At 40.5% G+C, this 23,994-nt stretch overlaps 2 protein-coding genes across 11 annotated transcripts in view; both read right to left on the bottom strand.

Annotated features, from left to right (window-relative positions):
* The window catches only part of LOC137870154 (protein ECT2-like), a 41,633-nt gene extending 39,346 nt beyond the window's left edge, over positions 1 to 2,287 (bottom strand). For all 5 annotated transcript variants that reach the window (XM_068707161.1, XM_068707159.1, XM_068707160.1 and 2 more), the window contains exons 1-3: positions 1,962 to 2,287; positions 1,101 to 1,258; positions 387 to 466 (exon numbers count right to left, since the gene is read on the bottom strand). In XM_068707161.1, coding sequence (XP_068563262.1) covers positions 387 to 466; positions 1,101 to 1,233 — 213 coding nt within the window. In that variant the 5' untranslated portion in view covers positions 1,234 to 1,258; positions 1,962 to 2,287. The remainder of the gene's footprint in view (positions 1 to 386; positions 467 to 1,100; positions 1,259 to 1,961) is intronic.
* Positions 2,288 to 19,749: 17,462 nt separating this feature from the next.
* Positions 19,750 to 23,994, bottom strand: part of mcf2l2 (MCF.2 cell line derived transforming sequence-like 2) — a 113,966-nt gene continuing 109,721 nt past the window's right edge. For all 6 annotated transcript variants that reach the window (XM_068707748.1, XM_068707753.1, XM_068707749.1 and 3 more), the window contains one exon: positions 19,750 to 19,840. In XM_068707748.1, coding sequence (XP_068563849.1) covers position 19,840 — 1 coding nt within the window. In that variant the 3' untranslated portion in view covers positions 19,750 to 19,839. The remainder of the gene's footprint in view (positions 19,841 to 23,994) is intronic.

A 23,994-nucleotide genomic window follows, 5' to 3' on the forward strand; every position in this document is an offset into this window, starting at 1 on the left:
ATCTGATTGCATTTCAGAAATTATTGCTAGACTTTGTGACAATAAGATACCCTGCTATGTACTGCAGCAATCATGAACATGCAATTCCATTTCTATGATGTTGGGGAAAACATCTTAATGGACATCAATGAGGGATTTTCACATTACGTGCTGCTTCCGATGCATCGCCCACCTGAGACAACACTGAAGATTTGACAAACGAAAACAATGACAACGGGCAAAAAGTTCTCATCGGTGGACAGTTTCAACTCAGAAGCATAGGGACAGTTTCCGTGTCCTACTTGTCGAACAGTGAACAGCGGTGATGTTGACAAGGTCAGATGGTGGAGGCCTGCCACCTTCATGGAGGCCAGTGGACCTTCAGGATTAATAGAGGAAGGATGTACCTGCAGTGCTTTGACCAGCGCTCCATTTCTGCCCGCTGCTCCCACAAGAACAACCCTCGTCTCCACTTTGGGCAGCATATCTGAGAGAGATGAAGAGCAACAGAAAGACAGAGTGAACAAGGTGGGACGGGACAGGACAGGACAGGACACACACACACACACACACACACACACACACACACACACACACACACACACACACACACACACACACACACACACAGAACTGGGATAGAGACAGCTCAAGGAGTAGGTCGTCTTTGGGAGGCGATGCAAGTTTTTCCTCATTTAGACTGACAGCCAGGGGTTACAGCCAGACAAAACATCACTGATTAAGAAAGAAGGGGTTCATAGACATTAGGTAGAGGAGGATTCATATACGAGTAAAGTATGAAGCAAACGTATGTTAAGCAAAACCACAAATCCATTTTCACTGAGAACTAAGGATGCACTGATCCCGACTTTATCGGTCCTGATACCAATACCCTGTCTTTGGGTATCGCCTATACTGAGCACCTCCTCGCCTCACCTGGTTAGTGAAACAATTATACGAGTAGTAGTATTTTACCGGCGGCCAAAGCTTCCCACTTCTTCTACAGGAAGATCCTGGTTTTTACAAGCTGTTGGTATTATCTATGATGAAACTGAAGGAATATGGGTCGAGATATTTAGAGGAAGGAGGAGGAAGAGAAGACAAAATGGCAGCAGACTGACCTTCCCCATTGTCACAGGCCATGCCCAGAAATACATGGTCCTTGGTGGTTTCTGCGATCCTCGAATCATAGACCGAAGTATCCACCAGCAGACTCCGAGCAGTCCCTAACGTCAGTATGCTGCTGTCAGCCATGCCGGGGACTTATGGAGGCACCAAACTGTCCAAACCATCAGACATTACAGGGAATGAACAGAGAGACACAGAGGAGAGAGAGAGTAGAGCAAAAAGGAAGACAAGGAGAAGAGGGACAACTGTCAGAGTAAAGTCAAGAGACACAAATGGGCTTGACTTCAATTACAAATACTGTCTGAGAGACAATTTAACTGGAGAGAAAGCAACACGTGTGACTGAGATACCTCTGGTAAACTCGTCGAGGAGGATAAAAAGTGGATACTGAAAAATAAAGTTGTTAACTTAACAGCTCAATGAAAAGTCAATGCAGTAAAGTTTTGTAAGTAACAGTTACAGTGGCCTAAATATCAATGCTGCAAAAAACAACTTATATTCATGGTTAAAACAGAAGACAAAAAGTATCGTGATAAAAACGTGAAACGAGCAAAGAACAGACACTTTATCTTTAACAAACACGTTAGCCGGTTTATGGAGACCAAAAATAGTAACTTTTCTCTCCTTCTCGTGTTTCTTAAGACATGCCTTGTATAACAAAGTGGGCTATATGTCTTGAATAATGAGGCCAGCAGTGATTATTAACTTACAGGATACGTTATTTTAACGTTGGCTGCCTTCACCACGGCACGACATTCCCTTTGCCTCACGTCACCAGAGGTTAGCTTAACGGTAACGTACTGTGCTTTTGCTAACAACACAATAAAAACTAGCCCAAAGTAAACCAAACTTACCGACTGTTTCGGTGGCTGATACTCAGATAAAGGAATAACAGATATGTTGCGAGCAGAGCTATACTAACGTTAGCGGCCGAACTAGTTAGTTCAATTCAATAAGCTCTCTAGCTAACTTAGCTAGCTGCCGAGCTAGTAAGTCAACAATACAATAAAGAATTTATGTGAATTCTTCTTCGGTCCAAAAAACTCAGGAAAGCTGTAACATCTCTCCGTTAAATATCAGGTCTGGTGTCGACGCATGTTGCCCTTGATACGTGAAAATAGTCCAAATTGTCGAAATGTTGCGGCTTTAGTTTGTTGACAGCTAACTACTTCATAGTTGCCCCAAGTAGCTGTCCGTATGCTGTTAGAGCTCATTTCAAAAAGCAAGGCAAACAACGGTGCTGCGCGGTGATTGGGCAAGGGTGACGGAAAGCCAGCGGCTTCCGTCTGGTGAGGCCGCTGATTGGTCTGTTCATTCAAATCACGATGCGCACTGCGTTTGCTGCCCAGGCTTGAAACCTTCAAGTACTGTCGGAAATATTGTATTCATCTCCTAGAAGAAACTACAACGTGGGGATTAATGAATTGATATATTGAAACTTAGTTTTACATAAACTGTTTCTGCCAGCATTCAACAGTACGGCCATTGTTAATAAAAATATACAGCATAACTATATAACTATTTAAAAATATTTTTACAGCTTTTTGCTTTTCATTCTGTGTAATGCAACTACTATTGGATTTCAATATACAGTATGTATAGATTTGTAAAAGTCTAGCATATTATCAAATTAATGAAAATAACTCAATTTACTTGCCAGTTGCAAAATTGTGATTTTTAATCGACCCACACGATACTACTGTAAACAAAAAGTGTCTATCTGTGCTATTTGTGCCACAAAACAATAAAAGCAGAATTTAACAGAAGTAGTTTGCTGTAGGGGTCTATTTTTCGATAACAAAAAAACCTGATCTGAATAGCCTTGGCAAGTGGCATTTAGGAATATTTTAAGGGTCTAATTCTGACTTCAGAAGACAGTCGGAATCACCGATTTCCAAATAAAACGTTCAACTGTAAACCCAGATCAGTTCTTCCTGCATTTGTTCACATCTCTTAGTAAAAACAAGACTGCTGATCCTAAAAAATCAATTCAATATAAAAAAAAAACATTAATAATGTATTCTCTGGCCATTGCATTGATTTCCTTTTTACATGTGCTCCTGTCGATATCAAAAGTATTCATATAGGGTTTTGATGTGATACAAGCGCATAATAATGCATGTGTGGTACTTTAAGCTTTTCTCTCCTAATATACCTAAAATAAGATGTCATGAAGGCCTATGCGTTTTCATTTTAACTCTGATTATTGAAACGCATCCTTCAAAAATGTACAGAATCGCTAGGTTAAAATCTTTGTGTTATACCTGCAAAAATAATTTTGTTGCTGTTCCTGAATCAACACACTTTGTTGTATTAATGCAGGTGACTGGAGGCCTAACCCTTCTCAGAATTGGGTGTATCTATCAATAATAAAACATGCGTGAGATGCTTGGATTTTACCTCACAGACTAAGGCAGGTGGGAAGAGCATATTTTCTACAGGGGCGTTTGTATGAAAGAGTAAAGTATGATTGCTCAGACGCCCAGAGCTCTGTGAACTGGCTTTTATTTCCTCAGCTCAGTGAAATAAAAGGTAGCTCACACAAACAGAGGACAGACTGCTCTCAGGCAGACAGCAGCACCTCTGCTTTAGATCATAAGCTCACAAACACATGCCAACAAAACCGTTCGTATCGTTGTATTGTTGCACCACTAACGCACAATCCAACTTTTTCTGTCTGGATTATTATTTGTTTAAATATAAAGGTAGACGTGGTAATTTTCTTTAAAAAAACACTTTTTGTAATATTTATTGAAATTCAGCTAACAATAAATCAAATACTTCGACAAAATAACAAAATAAAGACAAAAATCTGGTATCTGTGGCATTCGCAGGACTGTAATACGCTCGTCCAATCAGACGGACAACCTGTCTACCTGTCTACCTGTCTACCTGTGCGCATTCTGCCTGTACACTTACTGCACGCCAGTGGAGTCCTCCACAAGCTGCTAGCTTAACAGCTATGAGTACTACCAATAACCATGTTGGTTATAGGTTCATTGTGATCATTTTGGGGGAGTTGGCATTTAGAGCTAATGCTGCTAGCTACTTTCATTGGAGAAGAGTTGGCAACACTGGGGTAGGTTTTTCTGTAGGATAATTAAAATAATCTATCTTACTTACTTTTGCTGGTTTCTTAATGCTTATTTGGATGGAGCAATTCAATTCAATTTATTTGGTATAGCCCAAAATCACAAATTTTCCTCAGAGGGCTTTACAATCTGTACACATGCGACATCCTCTGTCGGACCCTCACATCAGAACAGGAAAAACTCCCCCAAAAAACCCTTTAATGGGGAGAAAAGAGGAAGAGACCTTAGAGAGCAACAGAGGAGGGATCCTCTATCAGGATGGACAGAAGTGTGATAGATGTCATGTGTACAGAATGAACAACATAACAGAGTTACAACACATTCAATGTATATGAGAGAATTTATAGCATAATAATGATGGAAACATTACGACTACTAATAATAACAGCAGCAAGTATATAACATGAACCAATGTCACATACCACAGCATTTATACCCTAAGCTATTTGCAATGCCTGTCCCTGGGATTAAGATTTTAGATACTGACACCTCTCCTCAGTAGAGAATTTCTTCCATATTTCATTTAACATTTATATCTGTAATACACCATTGAGCCACAGGCTTTAAGCCTGAATGTTCGTATTCTTCTGATAATTGTAGCTTAACTGATCAGAGGAAATGAAAAGAGTGAGGTAGTCTGTTAACTCCACCTAAATGCATTTATTTGATCTCATTTATTAAGTATTTAATGTGTGTATATTTTTCCAATAGCACATGCATAAAACTAAGATGTGATTAATCAAACATATATCTTTTCTTAATGGCTGGTTTACCTATCCAAGAAAATATAACCTGATGTGGAAATTGCAGTAAAGATGGCCGGAAACCCTCATTTACGCTCTAATTTGTTCTTCTGGCAATTTATAGATAAGGCCTGTAGAGAATTGGGTCGCGATGATTTTGTTTTTTAAAAAGGGAGTCCCCAGAAAAAAGTTTGGGAGACACTGCAATAGAATATCTGCTGACACCAATTCCTGATCCAATACCAGGCCTCTCTTTTCTCCAAATTTAATATCTGTTATACCTCGCTCCGTGGAAGTTATTGGAACCATTTTCATATAAAGTAACATGAGGTGAGGGATTGCTGTAGTGCTAAAAACGATAAAGACAAAACAACATCAACAACATCAAAACAATCAAAATGTAAATTTACAAAATTGTCAAGTAGACAGCTGTTCGAGTCCCCTGTGAGTAAACGTTGACAGTTTATCACATCAGTATTTAGTTACGTGAGTCAGTCAAGTTAACGTCAACGTAGGACCCCATCAATGGTAAATGGTAAATGGACTGCATTTATTTAGCAACCACTCACAACAACAACACAAGCCAGCATTCGCATTCTCACACACATTCACACACTGGTGCAAGAGGCTGCCATACAAGGTGCCACCTGTTCCTCCGGAGCGAAAAACATTCTCACTCACAAACCAATGGCAGCCATCAGGAGCAATTTGGGGTTCAGTATCTTGCCCAAGGACAAACCAACATGTAGGCTGCAAGGGCCAGGGATTGTGTTAGGGTCTCAACTCAGACAAAGGAAGGCCGCATGTCTCCCACTGCTGCGTCTTTCGTCAGCAAAGTAGTGGCAAAAAATCAGCTGGTTCGAATTAAAATCAAATCAAAAGATATTTAATAGCTACAGAAGCAAAACAGTTACAAACTGAATACACTAATAATAACAAAACAAACATATTAATTTCATGAAAGTGAGGCCCCGTCCGGGCCACGAGACAGACACGTATGTCTGCATCATGGTCAGGAGAAGGTCTGATTCTCTCCTGGGATTTACAGTTCTTTGTCTCCTAAGAGTCACATTCCTCAGCCTATCGATCTGCTCCACGATTAGCTGAAGTCCAATGAGCTCCTCCTTGGCTCTTGACCCATTGTCCTGGGCAGACATCTCAGTCAACTACTTTCTGCCCCCACTCCTGGGACATTCCTCAAACCCCCTCTCCTTACAAACACTCAATATACATTCAATGCATGAAATGACCACACTCCCTGGCTCAAAACCTCTACAAGCAAAGATATTATATAATAATTATACCTTTGGTTTAAACCTTAAGTAAACATTGACATCAAATATCCACCACTAGGAGTGTTTTAAAACATACTAGGAATGCTTCTAAACTTTAAATTCCTCACAATTGAACCACTGTCCTTCTGATTGGTGGGTGACCGCTGCTGAGCCACAGGAGCCCCTAACACATAGTATTAACATGCAGTCAGTCTGAAATGTTCTGGCTCACGTTGTGACTGGATCTCTGGTATAAGTACAGTCTGCACAGTGACCATTTTCTTAAGAAAAAAGATCTAACTCCCCCTCTTCCAGCTGTCAAAAATGAAGGGACAGTTACAGCGGGCATGAAGAGGACAGGGTTGCTGTGCCAGCACTCCTGCTAACAAGTTTCTCCATTGACCCTTGCAGGCCCTAAGAATTGTCATCCATGGCTTCCTTTAACCTGACACAGATCCCAGCCCCAACTACCTCATTTGCATACTGATATGCGATCACAATACAGACGCAATCAAGATAAGAATCTCATTGATACCAGGTGTTAATGAGGTCTTATTTCTGAAGCAGCAACATGTTACCTAGCATACTTATAACATGGTTGTGCCCCAGTGGCTGTTCAACTTTAGGAATAATGAGCTTCTGATGTTTTAGAATTCATTCCCTTCCCCATAATGTAATCTGCTACAAAAACCTGTTTTTCATCCACACATGTCTGTACCCAATGAGCAGCTGGCCGGAATGATCTGAGTTTGGAGACTTTACCTCATCTTTCAGTCGTTGTGAAGACATTGGCTTCAACAATAGAAATACATCTGTCACATTACACACAAAAGCACGTACACACAATGACGCAATCAGACAGACACAAAGTAAAAAGACAGACACACAAACAGCGGCCCTTTGGGTAGCAGCATGCGGTCTGGAGGACAGTGGAGACATTCATTCCCAGACATTCCTTTTTGCTTTTCTTCTTCTACTTTGACTTCTGTGAAAGCCTTAGCATGCTTGTCACACTCCTGTGGCTGTCGGACTGCTCTTTCCGTCATCTTACTGACACACGCACACACAATCTCTGTCTGTCTCACAGCCCTCAGGAGGTTCGCTGTGTGGAACAAAGCTTTGTCAAGACCTTATCTTTCTTCCCTCCAGCTTTGTCCTCTTTACACTTCCCTAAACCTTTAGATTTCTAACTCAGGCCTCTGCTCTTTGACGCTCAGTCACCAAACACACACAAATATAAATACACACAAAGGTAAAGGGAGACAACCAATTCTTGAGATGTAAGCAAGTTGGTTTTGCTCACAGCCAATGCAAGCGTTCATCAATTTAATGCAATGTGTGATTGGCCGACTACCGCAGCAGCTATACAGCTAGGATTGCCTGCCTTCACACAGTTCTGAACATGGAGATGTCTGGGCAGGTGACTAGAAGCTAACAGTGCTAACAGTGCTAACAGCGCGAACAGCACTAACAACGGCAACAGTGCTGACAGAGCTAAAAGATTTAACCTGGAGGGCACAGAACGGTAGGTGCTGCTACCACGAGTCGGTAACTGTTGCATGAGCGCTGTAGCGATTAGCTAGCCAGTGGGACACACAAAGCTTGCATTCACATGATGGGTATAGAATGAAGTAATCTATTGGTATGGGTATCACTTTAAGTTCTTGTCAACTTTTACAGAGGAGTGATAGAAAGCATCCTGACTGCAAACATTATAAACTGTTATGGGATGTTTAAGGCAGAGTACAGGAGGGCTCTACAGCGGGGGATTAAAACCACCCAGAACATCACTGGTACCGTCTACTGAGCATCAGTGTTATCGGTGAGAAGAGGAGCCTGAGAAGAGCTAAAGGGATAATAAAAGACAAAACCCACCCAGCCTCAACCTGTTCACCTGCTGACATCTGGAGAGAGATACAGAAGTATCAGCTGATGAACCAGCAGACTTCAGAACAGCTTCAATCCTCTGGCTTTGAGACTCTTTACCTCCCTCCACATATCATATAGTTTTAGTTTTTTTTTGTTGTGTAGCAAAATGGGACTACAAATTGTCTCCATTGTCAGGATCATATCAAGGTATGGATTTACTGACATTTACAAATGTTTCAATCAATACCTTTAATGATATTAGAGAACCAATGAGGGCTCAATAATCTACAGTTCTTATTAAACTCTGAGCTCTGGTGAAAAGTCTCCCAGGATATTTGCCTCAGAGAGATAAACAAAGAACCTTATTCCGAGTGTTTGTGATATGCTCAGAAACTCTGTCTTCATCCTCCGAGGTCAGTGCCAATTCTTCACACATGCTCCCAAACACAACTTGCTTATCAAGTTTTGAGGGTTATTGTGACATTTGTCTCTGTGTCTGAAACCCTCTGACTATATTCTCATCATGTTACTCTCTCAACCTCTCTCTCTCTGCTCCTGGGCCATACTGACTAAACAACAATCTGGCTTCTCTATAAATACTACATAAATACTTCATTGTGGTTCAGAATTTAGAGTTGCTCAAAAAATACATTGTCAACAGTACGTCATTTTGTCACAGACATATGGTATTAGATTTGCTTATATTGGAAAAAGTGACAAACAACCTTTCTGTGGAAATGTAATAACACCAGGTGAAAATGTTTCTGTCCTGAAAAGGTTAAACTGAATGCCAGCTTGTTTTTATAGCGGGTGATGGGCCTCTGAGGGGAAAAGACTGAATTTTTAGTCAAATCATTTCACGTGCCTCCTAAAGATCAACGTGTTGCACATGGTGTTTTAAGTCTGCATTGACATTTTCAATATTCATCCAACCCCATCATCTTTTCTAACCTAAAGAATAAGGCTGATGATATTTTATATTCGCCTTGTTAACAAATCTTATGAAATGTCAATACTCTCTGATTTCCCTCAGCCCCAAGCCCATTTATTCTTACGGACGTAAGAATAGAGAGCAATAAGATGTATGAGGATACACAGACATCACTTGTCTGTTCTCAGTTCTGGATGGACTTGATTGTCAGGAGGAGAGCCTCGCCTTTAACATAAGGAAATTGACCATGTGCATTTTAGCAAAAAGAAAGTGCTCTGACCCTGTTGTTTTGTCAACATCGGAAGTGGGAATATCATATTGTGTAGATTGACATCTGCTGCTTGTAATAACCTTATGCCTACATTTTAGCAAATATCTGAAGGAAGAAAATTAGAGACTTTCTTCCACGGCAGTCTGACAAATATGGATCGCTATTAACGGAGCAGCACTAATCAGTTAAGATCAGTTCTCCATTATGTTACTGTCAGAATATTGGTCACAACGTGTTGGTATTTAATGTTTCATTATGTGTTCATAACAATATGACATCAGTTGTATGAGTGGTCACTCAAGACGTGTGTTAGTACAATATTTCTTCAACCTATTACAACCCTGCTCAAAGGCTGCAACATAAAGGGAGACAAGACAAGTGTAACGGTAATAAATACACATTTATTTAAAGAATACAAAAAACTAAACTAAACCAACAAAACAAATAAGCAGCCAAATAAGAGGCAGCCAGATCCATGTTCAGATAATGGGTCTTTACAGCTGTCACCACATCAGCCTCAGGTCTGGCTCATTAGTTGCCAATCAACATCCTGAAAGACAAAAAAGAGAGCAAACGGGGAACAGACCCCTAGTGGAAGGGAGGTGTCATCACAAACCACAACAGAATCATTAGAGACTCATTTAGTTACACTAATACACCCCATACAGTTATCTATATATATATATATAGATATATATATCTATATATATAGATATATATACCATTTCACAGTTTTAAACATTGTAAATGTCACTGTTGGACCCAAGCTGTTGCCTAGCTAAGCAGTTCTCTCACAAAGTGTTCAGAGTTCAGTTCAAAGTTCAGCCATTTTTTTCACTTTCAATATCGACGATTGTGATGCAATCTTACAAACATCTTGGGACAATTACTGACTCAAAATTGAACTGTGAAGTAAATTGTGAAGCCGTGTGCAAAAAGCATAGACTGCATACAAAGATGAACGTCAGGTTGGCTGCACTAAAAGTCATAAACCCCGCCCCAATCCATGCTGGCAGATGGGACATGGGTCCTTATCATGACAGTGGACATTTTCAGGTGTTTGTTTTTCTGACCAGTTGAGTTTTAATTAGTTATTTGATGCTATAAAAAGGGGGTTTGACGTCATGATTGACAGCTGTGATTTTCTCTCATGAACAAGGTGTGGCCATGCTTGGCTCGTGGTTGGTTTTAGCAGGTGTGTGGGCGGGACTTCAATACCGTGGCTCCACCACAGATCACTCACTGGATCTGACTCTCTGGCATTCTGGCTCCAAATGACGTCAAAAGTGCAAGATGGAATTCGGGATTTTTTGGCTTCACTTCTGTACAGTGGGAGGAAGTGGGAACACGTCTCTATACTTATCTATATATACATCCTACGGTAAAAAGGGGCCCGTTGTTTAAGAAAAGCGTTCTATTCTTACTCACCCTTTGCAGAGTGAATTTCAGCTTCTTCCATTTGGAAGGTGGTTTTTAGTTTCAAGGTGTGAAACAGTACAGTATAAAAGTTCCAGCAGCCACCACTCAGATGAACAAGTCGTGGCAAAGTTGCACAGATGTCATTGGATTCATCCTCTGGGCACCGTATATATGTACCAAATTTGTTGAAAATCCATACAGTAGTTGTAGAGCTAAGCTGCTGCATGTTTAAAAACCTCCACCGTGCTTCATTTGTCAAATGAAATATGTTGATAGTGAGATGTGTTCACTGATTTTTTTGAAGGAAGTTCACAAAGTTTTCAAAGAATATACAGTTGTGGTCAAAAGTTTACATACACTTGTAAAGAACATAATGTCATGGCTCTCTTGAGTTTCCCTGTTATTTCTACAACTCTGATTTTTCTCTGATAGAGTGATTGGAACAGATACTTCTTTGTCACAAAAAAACATTCATGAAGTTTGGTTCTTTCATGACTTTATTATGGGTTAACAGAAAAAGTGATCAAATCTGCTGGATCAAAAATATACATACAGCAGTGCTAATATTTGGTTACATGTCCCTTGGCCATTTTCACTTCAATTAGGCGCTTTTGGTAGCCATCCACAAGCTTCTGGCAAGCTTCTCGTTGAATCTTTGACCACTCCTCTTGACAGAATTGGTGCAGTTCAGTTAAATTTGATGGCTTTCTGACATGGACTTGTTTCTTCAGCATTGTCCACATGTTCTCAATGGGATTTTAAGTCAGGACTTTGGGAAGGCCATTCTAAAACCCTAATTCTAGCCTGATTTAGCCATTCCATTACCACTTTTGATGTGTGTTTGGGGTCATTGTCCTGTTGGAACACCCAACTGCGCCCAAGACCCAACCTTCGGGCTGATGATTTTAGGTTATCTTGAAGAATTTGAAGGTAATCCTCCTTCTTCATGATCCCATTTACTCTCTGTAAAGCACCAGTTCCATTGGCAGCAAAACAGCCCCACAGCATAATACTACCACCACCGTGCTTGACGGTAGGCATGGTGTTCTTGGGGTTAAAGGCCTCACCTTTTCTCCTCCAAACATATTGCTGGGCATTGTGGCCAAACAGCTCGATTTTTGTTTTTCGTCTGACCACAGAACTTTCCTCCAGAAGGTCTTATCTTTGTCCATGTGATCAGCAGCAAACTTCAGTCGAGCCTTAAGGTGCCGCTTTTGGAGCAAGGGCTTCCTTCTTGCACGGCAGCCTCTCAGTCCATGGAGATGCAAAACACGCTTGACTGTGGACACTGACACCTGTGTTCCAGCAGCTTCTAATTCTTGGCAGATCTGCTTTTTGGTAGTTTTCGGTTGACTCTTCACCCTCCTGACCAATTTTCTCTCAGCAGCAGGTGATAGCTTGCGTTTTCTTCCTGATCGTGACAGTGACAAAACAGTGCCATGCACTTTATACTTACAAACAATTGTTTGCACTGTTGCTCTTGGGACCTGCAGCTGCTTTGAAATGGCTCCAAGTGACTTTCCTGACTTGTTCAAGTCAATGATTCGCTTTTTCAGATCCATGCTGAGCTCCTTTGACTTTCCCATTGTAGCGTTTGTGGGCGTTTGTATCCAATGAGCCCTATTTAAATGGCCTCAGAGAAGTCACCAGCTGTAGTCACTCATAATCACTCACAAGAAGTTAAGAGGCCATGCTATGAAGCTCATGTCATTGACACAACTTTCTAAGTCACCAAAATTGCTAATTCATGTTGCTGTATGTATATTTTTGACCCAGCAGATTTTGTCACTTTTTCTGTTAACCCATAATAAAGTCATGAAAGAACCAAACTTCATGAATGTTTTTTTGTGACAAAGAAGTATCTGTTCCAATCACTCTATCAGAGAAAAATCAGAGTTGTAGAAATAACTGGAAACTCAAGAGAGCCATGACATTATGTTCTTTACAAGTGTATGTAAACTTTTGACCACAACTGTAGGTATTACGCCAGTAGTTAAATAGACAGTGTGAAAAGTAAGTAATTATAAAAGAAGAAAAAAAGGTAAACTTTATCAGATGGACATATACTTACAGAAAAATAATTGACCTCTGCATTCAACCCATCCTCAGCAACAGGGAGCAACTTGGATCACAATGTCTCAATCAAAGAGACTTCACTATGCAGACAGTAGGCGGAGGGATCGGACCACTAATTTTGAGGTTAAAGGACAATCTGCTTTATCCACTTAGCCACAGCCACCCTGAGCATCCAGACACAATAGCAGCCTTATCTCATCTCTATGTCAGACCCACAATCTGGAGCATTGAAGTCTTTATAACTCACGTTTCCCCGCTTTAAATTATGGTCTCGTTTGGGTGCAGTGGAAAGCAGATCAAATAGTTAGCACCAGTCACAGACAGAGAGAATACGTTATGCTTTAAGTCCAACATTAATAGCTTGTTCTCTCCCTCTAGATGGAGAAGCAGAGCCCGGCTGGAATGCTAATGATGCAGAGGCGCGACACACCTGAGTAGCCACTGATCACTGATAAAAGAAGAGAAATACACCAGAGCTGTTCATGACGCCTGCATTTCATCACAAACTTCAACGTATGAAAAAGGCATTGACATTACAGAAGTCAGTGGGACTGCTCAGACTGTGGATGGGGATGTGTTTGATCTCACTGTCATGTCGATCATGGATCTGGCACGTTGTTTCCTGGTGTTGTTGACATTTTTGATGTTGTGTTCATCCTGCTTGAGCTCGACCAACCTTTAGACCAATGCTTTAAAGTAAAGACAAAAACACGGACAACTCTCTCAGAATGGACAACACCGTGGCAGTGACCTGTCAATCACTGTGTAGCCCTGCCCTAAAGCATACTCTGCTTTATGGTCTATTTGACTTTAAATGGACCATAACATCATGCTGTATTGAAGAAGACTTGAAACTAGAGATTGAGACCATAAACTCATGTTCACAATGTTTACTGAGGTAATAAATCAAGAGAGAAGTAGAATCATTTTCTCATTGACTTCTAAACAATCAGAGGAGTCGCCTCCTGATGGACAGTAGAGAGAAGGTTTAACCCTGTTAATCATTTATCCCAGTACGTCAATTGTCCAACAAGAACCAGTAATACACAAATCTTATGTGATGACTCCTCTGGGTTTGTCAGACCACAGCTCTGTTCATATAGTCCCCACTTAGAGTATCAGTCGGGCCTGAAGAGAGGGGAAATGAAACACTGAGTTGTTCAGGTCTTGACTGAGGAGTACTGAGGTACCTGGAGGGAAATAAGAGCCATGCATGTCTTTTCTTAGGCTTTTACTTGGATTCAGCCACATGTTCTTGCACACAGGCTTTGAATATGAATTCTAGTACAGTATGTTGGCTCACTGAAGAGACATAGTAACCCACCAGATGGAACCGTCATTGGAAACTGTTTGGAAAAGGGCGGGCACTTTAAAAAAAAAACACTTGGCAGGTGATTGGTGTTTTTCTTCACGCATTTAATTTTCACGTCCATATATTTTTTCAAACTGTTGTTCATGTCATGAGTACTTTCTCGTGGAACATGAATATTACGCGGCTTTTGCAGATCATTTTGCAAAAAGGAAAGTCCCAAAAAGCTTCCACTAACTTTACAACAGTTTATCTCAGACAGACTGCCAGAAGCTTCTCTGTGTCAGTGTGATCTTGGTAGCTCGTCCTGTTGCAGCTATGGCAAATTTGCATTGCTGCCGGTATGAATAGTTTTGATGTGAAATTGTACAGCTGTGCCGTAAGATTACTGGTGCTACCCTTAATGACCTTCAGCACCTGAAGTGAGGATCATCTCAAAGCTACACTATTGTCTAGGACTCTCCAGACCTTTTACATGTTGACTTCCAGATGCTTCCATCAGACCACTAATAGATACAAATTGATCTTTGTTCCAACTGCTGTTGGTTTTTTGAACAGACTATACCTCCAGATGTTGTGTTGTATAATGTATTGTATGTGTTTGGACTTCTGTCCGTTACTAAAATTGTATTGAATCCGGAATCATTTATCACCGAGTCTATATATTTCTACTCTTTTCATTTTCAACCCACAACTTACAATAATTATGTTTCATTTCAATACAGTCTTAACTCATAATTAACAAGCTGTGATGACGTGCAGAGAGGATTCTTCTCAGACAGCGAGTAACCCACCGCCTGCTGGTACAAACTTTAATAACACATCTTTTGAAGAGCCATACTTTCTTGACACAAGTCTTGTCTGGGAGATAGAGAACACAGAGAGGTGTTGGAAAGAGATCACATCTCTTCCATTCTCACTGTGCTGTTTCTCACTCCCACTTGTGCATGCTGAGCATCGCAGTCCATACGGTTCAATCTCCTCTTCAGCAGAGAATGTTTTCAGCAAAGAACATGGTTTTAATTAAAATTAGTATGATTGTTACATAAAATAAGTATGCAGAATTAGTTTAGTATGTTAGTCAGCAAAAGTAAGATAAAATAGTTCATCGTTGACTTGGTTTCACACAGAAAATGAACATCTGTCTCCTAGGTGAAAGTCTTATGTTTGTTTGTTCCAACCATCAAGGACTGTGTCTCTAATATATACTATGTCAGCTGCTCTGACCAGGATAGACTGGTGGCCATGGCCGTCTGGCCTAGATGGCCTTCTGAAAAACGTATGCCCAGGGGACATAGTGGCCTTGATGCCCCGCCCACTCTGCCCCAGCTGATTTCACCATTTTCTCCTCTGCCTCTTTTTTTTATCGTCTATCTGCTAACGTCTCTTTTCCTTGCGGACGTCATTGTAGCAATTTCTGTGCTGAGTACATTGTGCTCATTACCAATAGAAATGAACAGTGTTTTCCTTTATTATTGTTTGCTTATTGCTTTCATTCCATTTGTCGATGTCCCCTCAACACTCCTTAAACAGTTGCTACATTACTGCAGCTCTAGCAGCACTAGCTGCTATCAGTTCAGTGCATACTTGCCAAATGTATGCAGCACTAAATATAAAGTGAAAGCTTGTTAAGTCATGGACAATCTAAATGAAGCACTTGGTTTTAAATATAGTTGTGTGTAGATTTTTGACTGAGATGGAAATATTTGGGGTTTTAAACTACTTTAACATCCTTTTTATACATGTAACAGAGTGACAGATGTTCATTGTCATGATGATTTAATTTGTGAGCGCATTACAGATACATTTTGCAAACCAAAATAGCTAGCGAGAGCTAGCTTTAGCGTATTGTCTACCTTGCGCCGTGCCGGGCCTAGCTCCTCTCCAAAATGCCAAACTTCAAAATGAGTTCACAAACTAATGGGTGACGTCATGGTGACTACACGTTGACTTCTATAAACAGTCTATGGTTGGATTACTTTATGGCACAAAGCAGAGTCACTAAAAATAGTTTTTCCTGTTTAGAAAACTTTTTTCTTTTCTTTTAATAATATCATCATTGTATCTGGTGAGCTCGCTTAGATAATGTATATCTCTGGAAGAACATTCCTTTTTCAACAGGATGCAACGCGGTCTATTATAAATGTGGTCTTTATTTTAAATCAAGCACCTCTCTGTATCAAATCTCAGTCTTACATGCAGTACAAGTTTGAAATAATGGACTATGTCTAAAATACAAAAAAAACAAGGTGACAAAATTCATATTGTAAATGACTTATCATAATAAATCAATATGTACATTACAATGACAGATTGTACAATATACAGATTTGATACATTCTATAATATGCTTACAGCAGGATGCAGTACAACAGAAATATTTCTTTACAAAGATACAATATTTTTCATTTAGCATAGGATAAGCATAATGTACAGCATGTCAAGAGGAGCGTATTTCTTCACAATCAGACTAATATTAATGTATATGACTTTTAATAGAGTTCTGCCTTCTGTAACAGTTGGTAACCCATTTACAGTCAAAATATCAATCTGTCTAGCTATCTGTCCAACCATCCAGCTATTGCACCTATCCATCACTGCATCATTCAACCATCCATGTATGGATCATTCATCCATCCATCCATATACTGTACATATCTGTCTATGCATCATCCATTCAATTTCTAATTGCTTATCAAAGATGATTTGTTTTAAAAGACTGATCCCAGTTACTTACTGTAGTTTTCTCACAGAGTAACTCAGCATTACACTCCAACATGTATTCAGTCATCATATATTCATATATACAGGTGAATATTCAGCCTTTTGATATCCTTTTTTTTCTTTCCATTTCCAACAAGTTACAGAGTAAATGTAAATCGACCTTCCTGTGACGTGACGTTCCATCCATCTGCAGATACAGATTTGTCAGTGAACAGTCCACAGAACTCAATCCGTCAGTAGAAACGCCATATAATGCCGAAAAGCCTCGGAGGGAGAATGGTATCCCACAATACAGCAGTCATTCAGAAAATTACTTTAACAGTGACTTTTATTTACAATGGACAAAATGTCCGCCTTGGATGAACCCTCAGTGTACAGTGCTATTATACTCTCTGAGAAGGTGAAACCTATACAGCTGATGTTAGGAAACAGCCCAAGTGCTGCTTGCTAAAAAAACATTTCCCTGAAAAATGCCTTGCAGCAAATAGCCAGTTCCCTGACTTTACTTTGCTGATTTCAGCCGTCCGACTTACTGTGGCGATGCTCACAAATTGCTAATGCTAATATCTCGGTAAAACCACCGGTGTACAACACTGTCGCTGCACTGATCAAAACGACCCGGTGCTCAGATTCTACAATCAGTCTGGTCTCAAGTATGAGTCTGAACACTGCTAGTCTAAGCCAATGTAAATGAGCTTACTCATATCTAGCTTTCTGATTGCCTGGTTAGCATCTTAACTGAGTTATTGTACATGAAGTGTTTTCATGTACGCAAATCAGAAACACAATGCCTGAATATGTCCGTCCTGGAGATACCGTAGCAGCTGGCATGCGGCGTCTCAAAGAGTGTGACACGTTCTCAGAAAGCCTACTACTAAAAATCCCATTATGTAGAGATGAGTCCAAATAGCATAACATGTCACAGAGATAAATGTGTTTCCTGAAAGCCACCAGCCCATTCATCTAAAGAAGAGATGTGCTGCAGTAACGCTTAATTTCCATCAGAAGCCATTTGGCTTCTTCTGTCTGCTATTCACTGTGCATGTATAATGAATAAACACATTCTGATTGATTTCTCAAATGAATTCTGTGCTGCAAAATAACTTAGCTGTCATTAGCGGATAAAGGAAATTATTTTAGAATTGTATCTTTTCAATTGTTGCACCCCTGACCCCTGTTTTCTTAAAGCTGCACCAATCAATTCACATTGTAAGTGAGTCAAAGGACTTTGTGTAATGTGAAAGGGGTGGCTTGTAATGACAAAACAACAAAGAATTGTCACTCAACTCTGTAGTTACGCTCAGCTCTATGAATCTTTATCCTCTCTTTTAGCTCTTTTTGGGGGTTATACGTCCTGCACTAGGGATGACTTTTTGTGAGTCATCAGCCTTGTTTCTGGACACAGCAGGAATCTGGTTTGGGTAAACAAGCGAACCTACACAAGCTGCACAGCACCTTGCTTGGCAGCCGAAGTCAGAAAGACAAATTTAGCCACAAGCTGGTCTGGACACAGAAAATATACTCAGATATATTTCTGAAAAGTTGGTGAAGGCCAAACGCTAGAAGGAGAGTTGAGCCTCGTTTATACTCCGGACACCCCAGATGGAGAGCAGTTCTGCTTATACTGTTCGCTTGGAGGCCGCGTTCCACATAAGAGCAGTAGATCGCTATGCTACCTCGTTTAGCTTAGTAGCCGCATTGACAAGTCTGGACAAGTCCGCAATGCGTACACCGTCTGTTGAGGAAATTCATGTCACGTCCAAGCAAACCCTAGCCCACTGCGGATGCAGAAAGTATCTGTTATATTCCTATATGATCTATATTGTTATGTTTGCTATATATGAATATTCATACATGCATTACAGCAAATATAATAAGTATTCTGTCACGAGAAGCACATCTTAGACCCCCTCCCAGAAACTGTTCTGTCCGACCACTTCGTCACAACCTGTGAGTGTTCATTGATGCCCAGCATGAGAGGATCTCTAACCCATAAAACACATGTTAAAAAGTTTCTGTCCAAAACAAAACATTGTATGTGTATAACACCTGTGAGGACATAATTCAAGTTATTTCCAGATAGATTAAACCATATGTAAAATACGTTTTTTGTTCTTTTTAATAACGATTGGGTTTTAGATTTAAATATGAAAGGGAGATATCTCTCAACCGCAATTTACACAGATCATTTGCAAGTCTACAGGTTGTGAAAACGGGCATGTTGTGATAATGCATCTGATTTAATGTAATGATATCATGCGGGGCCAAGAAAGGCAAGTAAGACAACTTGTAGGTTCCCCAGGAGGCAGCAGCTACTGTGAAGTGTCTGTAGTTTGAACCTGAAAAGTCCAAGCGGCTGCTGCGGGCAGCAGAGGCAGAACCTGGTCTCAGAGAGTTTTACTTCAGCGCAGCAAAACAGGGCCCGTTGCCAAGGCCTGCTCACAACCAGCACATGGAATCTATCCCTTTCCCCAAGTTGTCCGAGTCAGAAAAGGGATTTGAGTTTTCCAGTATTCAGCCCAACCACTCTGGAAGTGCATTTTCTATAGTACATATTCTAAATTCATCCGACTTTGGATGTAAAGTTCACTGTCCACATCCATGCAGTCTTCAGTTCTCCACGGACCAATGAAAGCTGGGACTCCCTTGAATCAAAAGTCTTATATGGCTTTTCCCACTGTGGCAATCAGCCTTAAGGTTCCAGCTTTTTCCAGAGGCTTCACTGAGAAGCTTCAATGTCAAGGTCATGAAAAACTACAGTTGAAAAACAATAACAGGCCATATTTGTAGTCCTAATGAGGAACTACAAGTAGAAAGCTAATATTTGTTGATATTAAAAGTCCAGTTTAGGAAATTACAGTTGAACAATTATCTTTGTGATCCAACGAAAATGGTTTTAGTCCAACGTGATGAACTACAAAAGTCAGCCATGTTTATCTGCTGTCCTGAGACACATCTCCCCACGTACTGGCTTCGTTGTCGTCCGAGTCAGAGAGTGCTGCTGTACACAGATCACTGAAGATATCTGGGGAAAAAAACAAGACGGACTCAAGTCAGCTCCAACTTTAAAGACAATATGACATCTTTTATTATATAATATACAAATCAAGCATGGGGAAATGTGGACAAACTGTGGCATTCAAACACAGTGTCTACGGCGGGATGCACAGCCAGGACTGCAGTGCCGATAGAACACACCAAACAATGCGGCTTTAATAGGAGGGTAAAAGAAGGTGAGAACAGTGAGGTGTTCAATATCTGCAACAATATCAGCCAGTAGAGTGCATAAAGAATTATAGGGAAGGTAGACATGGGCAATCAACACAGACAGGTGAAGAGGGCCTTTTGGAAACGGGCCCCACTTAAATACTGAAGATGAACTGCTCGAGCGTGGAGTTCTTTCCTCGTCAAGTACGAGAAATAACTCCAAAACAGAGGAAGAACGAGATAAAAGGACGAGGAAAGAAGGGCAAGTGATGAGAGGGAAGGGATATTTGTTTTGAAGAGGGGCGGACAGAGCTCCGTAACCAAACAAGCAAGGCCGTAACAAAGACTTCACGGACCGGCCCTCAAGCCATCATGAAAGGGAGGAGATGGTGGAGAGATGGATGGAGGACAGAGGGGAGGCCCTTGAAGCGAGAGAACAGAGCAAGAGCACAGTGCTCAGGAGTGGCTGTCTGGTAGGAAAAAGTATATTTTGTGCCACAAAACCATGAACTTCAGCATATAAACACGGGAGCCTCCTGTAAATATATTAAATAGTGATTAAACAATCGATTGATTTTGCTTATGGGGTCTTGGTTGCTCATCGCATCAGTAATTATTTGACAATGATATGATAAAATACCTCAGCTGCCATAAAAAAAATGTTAACATGGTACGTTTCTGCAAACTACCGATACGTTGAATGTGGATTGTGGTTTCTGAACCAAAAATGTATTTTAAATATATTTCATATCAGCCTTGTATCACACTTGGTTTAAGGCGGCAAAACAGCGCAACTTAACGTAACAACGCAATGCAACGCAAAATAACATAACGGAACGTAACAACCATACAAATGTAATGCGACAATGTAACTATCCTAACAGCATAACTACCAAAAATACATAACAACCGACTTTCTTATGTAACATTAGCTAACAAGCGCAACGTTAACGAAACAAAACTCAACTTTTGGTTTCACACTGGACATGAACAGTGGTCTCCTGGCTTAAAAGTTCTGTATTTGTTTGCCCACCCTTAGTGGACTTTCTTGCTCTTTATAATTTAACTCTCAATAACAGCTGCTCCATGTCACTTTTCCTGCCTGGATGCAAAAATGTCCACATAAAAGCATCCACATTCTATGTATCCTTGGTTTGCGTAAACGTACAATTTTTCCAAGGCGACTGGGCTGCTATTTGACAATGATATGACAAAAAATATCTTTGAGCACACAATTTTTAAAAAAGTGAGGAAACAAGACATTCTAATGACAGTTAAGAGTGTCAGACAATCTACTGAAATAATAAATCTTGGGCTCAAAATATACTTCTTTCTTCCATGGTCCACTTCCAGCATCAATAGTGCAGAGAGAGTGAAGCCTCCTGAGGAGAGTGCAGCAGGGGGAATGTGCTGCAATCAGTGACATGCTCTGCTTATCCAACTCAACAAGCCAAAGCTCGTCCATCCCTGTCCGCTCCGTCCAACCTGAACCCGATCCAACGGCCCCTCTCTCCCAGAGCAGCGGCCCGCCCAAGCCCACCCAATCCCCCCCCGACCCAACTGCCATGTGAGAGAGTGAGAGAGCAACTGACGGAGTTGGAGTGAAGGAGCGGAGGGAGGAGTGGGTGGGAGAGTGAAAGTGTTACAGCAAGGCTGCCAGTGGTTAGTCAGAAGTAGCAGTGGTACTTAATGAGTGACCTCCTTCAGATGCTGTCTGCAGTATACTGGATGGGACCAGCCCTGTCTCCTCTGTTAAAACGTTCTTCACTAGCCTAGAACATGACACACAATGCAGGGCAGGGTCTTCACTGGCTCACAGGACCAAAGTCAACAACAACAGTAACACTTTGTTTTATTTGGGAATTGCTTTATAACAGGAAATGTTTAACTAAAGTAACTTTTTGTTATAAATAAGACAAATAAAGTTATGATAACATAACTTCCATATAGTGCAAGTCTTGATGGGACTGCTCTCTAGAAAGAGCCTTTAGATAGAACATCTTGACAGCCTATAGAGAAGAGGAAGCTCTGCAGTAGACCTATGTGACTGACTAACATCTCGTCCTGAAACAGAGAATGCGTTTCCTTCTGGGATGTAAACAGAGTGAACACTGATGCACCAGATGTCTCATGGTCAAACACAAGCGCATGCATTTCACACCAAGAGAACAGAATTAAACGTTGTTGCATTTGATTTCTGGTTCGGTTCCTGTTCACAGTAACTTTTTTTTCAAAGGAACCCAGAGGAGTAAACATGAAGTTGTACAGGCGGGCAGGTAACTCTTTGATTGGACAGTTTTGGCGCCTGTCATCCTGCATCATCAGGACACACATGGAGAAATCAAATTCTGGTGACTGGCAGAAGCTTTACTGCTTGTGTATATGTGTATATTTATGATGAAATAACTGATTATAATCATGTCAGTCATGATTAGTATTATTAGAAATGGTTGACAACAAGTTGACAGGACAAAAAGGAGGCGTTGTACAGTAATGATTCTGACCTTTTTACTGGGATTGCTGTCACACACTTTTTAATGGAGTTAACATGAAGTCAGATACAGGCACAGCAGTTCAACAGCTAAATAGGGGTACAAATGCTAATGAAAAATAATGTATTAAAAAAATGCAAAATATGTAATAATTTAATAATGAGTAATTCAACTTTAAAAATATAATATAATACATGTTAAAACAATTTCATGGTTTTATATATCTATTAATAACAACGAAGTTCATGAAAATGAACAAATAAGTAAATAAAACTGAAAGCTAAATGGAAGAGTAGATAAATATGGGAATTAATACAAAGGTAAAGAGATGAACCAATTTATGTCACATAATATCAATTACTTAATGTCTACATTTATTTATAATATTATATTTGATACAATTAATGGCATAGCAATTTATTAGTCGAGTCATTTATTTTTAATTGATCAATCTATCTATCTATTTATATATTTTGAAGTTAAACATTCTTTCTACTGGCCATGAGGGGGCGACTCCTGGAAAGTTAACTGTAACATTTTGGTCATCTTTAAATGTCTTATTCAACGTTCAGTTGTACTTAGCTCCACCCTCTAGTGTTACTTCTGGTTGCAAAAAAACAAAATGGCGACGGCCAAAATGGCAAACTTGCGGTTTCAAAATGGCAGTCCACAAACCAATAGGTGACTACGTCCACTTCTTATATACAGTCTATGACTGTGACGTGTGTTGACAGGTTGAGGTCGCATGTGCTAATGTGTTTAAATATACCACACATTGCCAACAGCAAGCCCACAGGGACCGGACAGTGTGTGTGCTGTGGTGTGAAACACCTAAATCTGGAGACGGTGCCCCACACTCTTGGGAGGGGTTAGTTACTGCTTGTTTAGGAAGAAATGATTATCAGCAGTGTAAAGTCGATCCACAAACAGAAAAAGTATGCACCTAAATCCACGAAGACATATACCAGTGCTTAACACACAGCGTACATGAGGGTGTACAGGGAACACATCTAGTCCGTCAATCACATTCTGTGCACATTAACTTTGATCCAACAACAAAGCTCAAGAAAAAAGGGAGAACTTATGAATTCTTTATATTCCTGGAGTGAGGATGAGAGACGAGTGTGAGTGAGGGAGACCTTTTAGCGGAGAAAACCATAGATGCAGCCGACAGGAGACAGTTTTATGGGCTGAAATATGTATGAGCTGATGAAAAATGAGCATATTCAAAGCAAGTCGAGCTTTTATCTTAAAGAGTATTAGTCACTTCCAAATGCAGGGAGCCTGCGTTAGACCAAACCACTTTTAGCGGTGGATTCCAGAGAGTTTCTCCATAAAGGCAGTCTGCTCTGTGTTCCTGGAGAAGACGATAGATGTTGGTGGTTTGGTGAACGAAACACAAATCTATTATTCATCTCTAGCCATGTAGTTTTCAGTCGCCCCCCTCCCCCCTGATTGTAGATTATTAGTCAGGCATTTT

Source organism: Cebidichthys violaceus, unplaced genomic scaffold, assembly GCF_023349555.1.
Source record: "Cebidichthys violaceus isolate CVI_PGR_0920_01 unplaced genomic scaffold, fCebVio1.0.p SCAF_13, whole genome shotgun sequence".
Lineage (NCBI taxonomy): Eukaryota > Metazoa > Chordata > Actinopteri > Perciformes > Stichaeidae > Cebidichthys > Cebidichthys violaceus.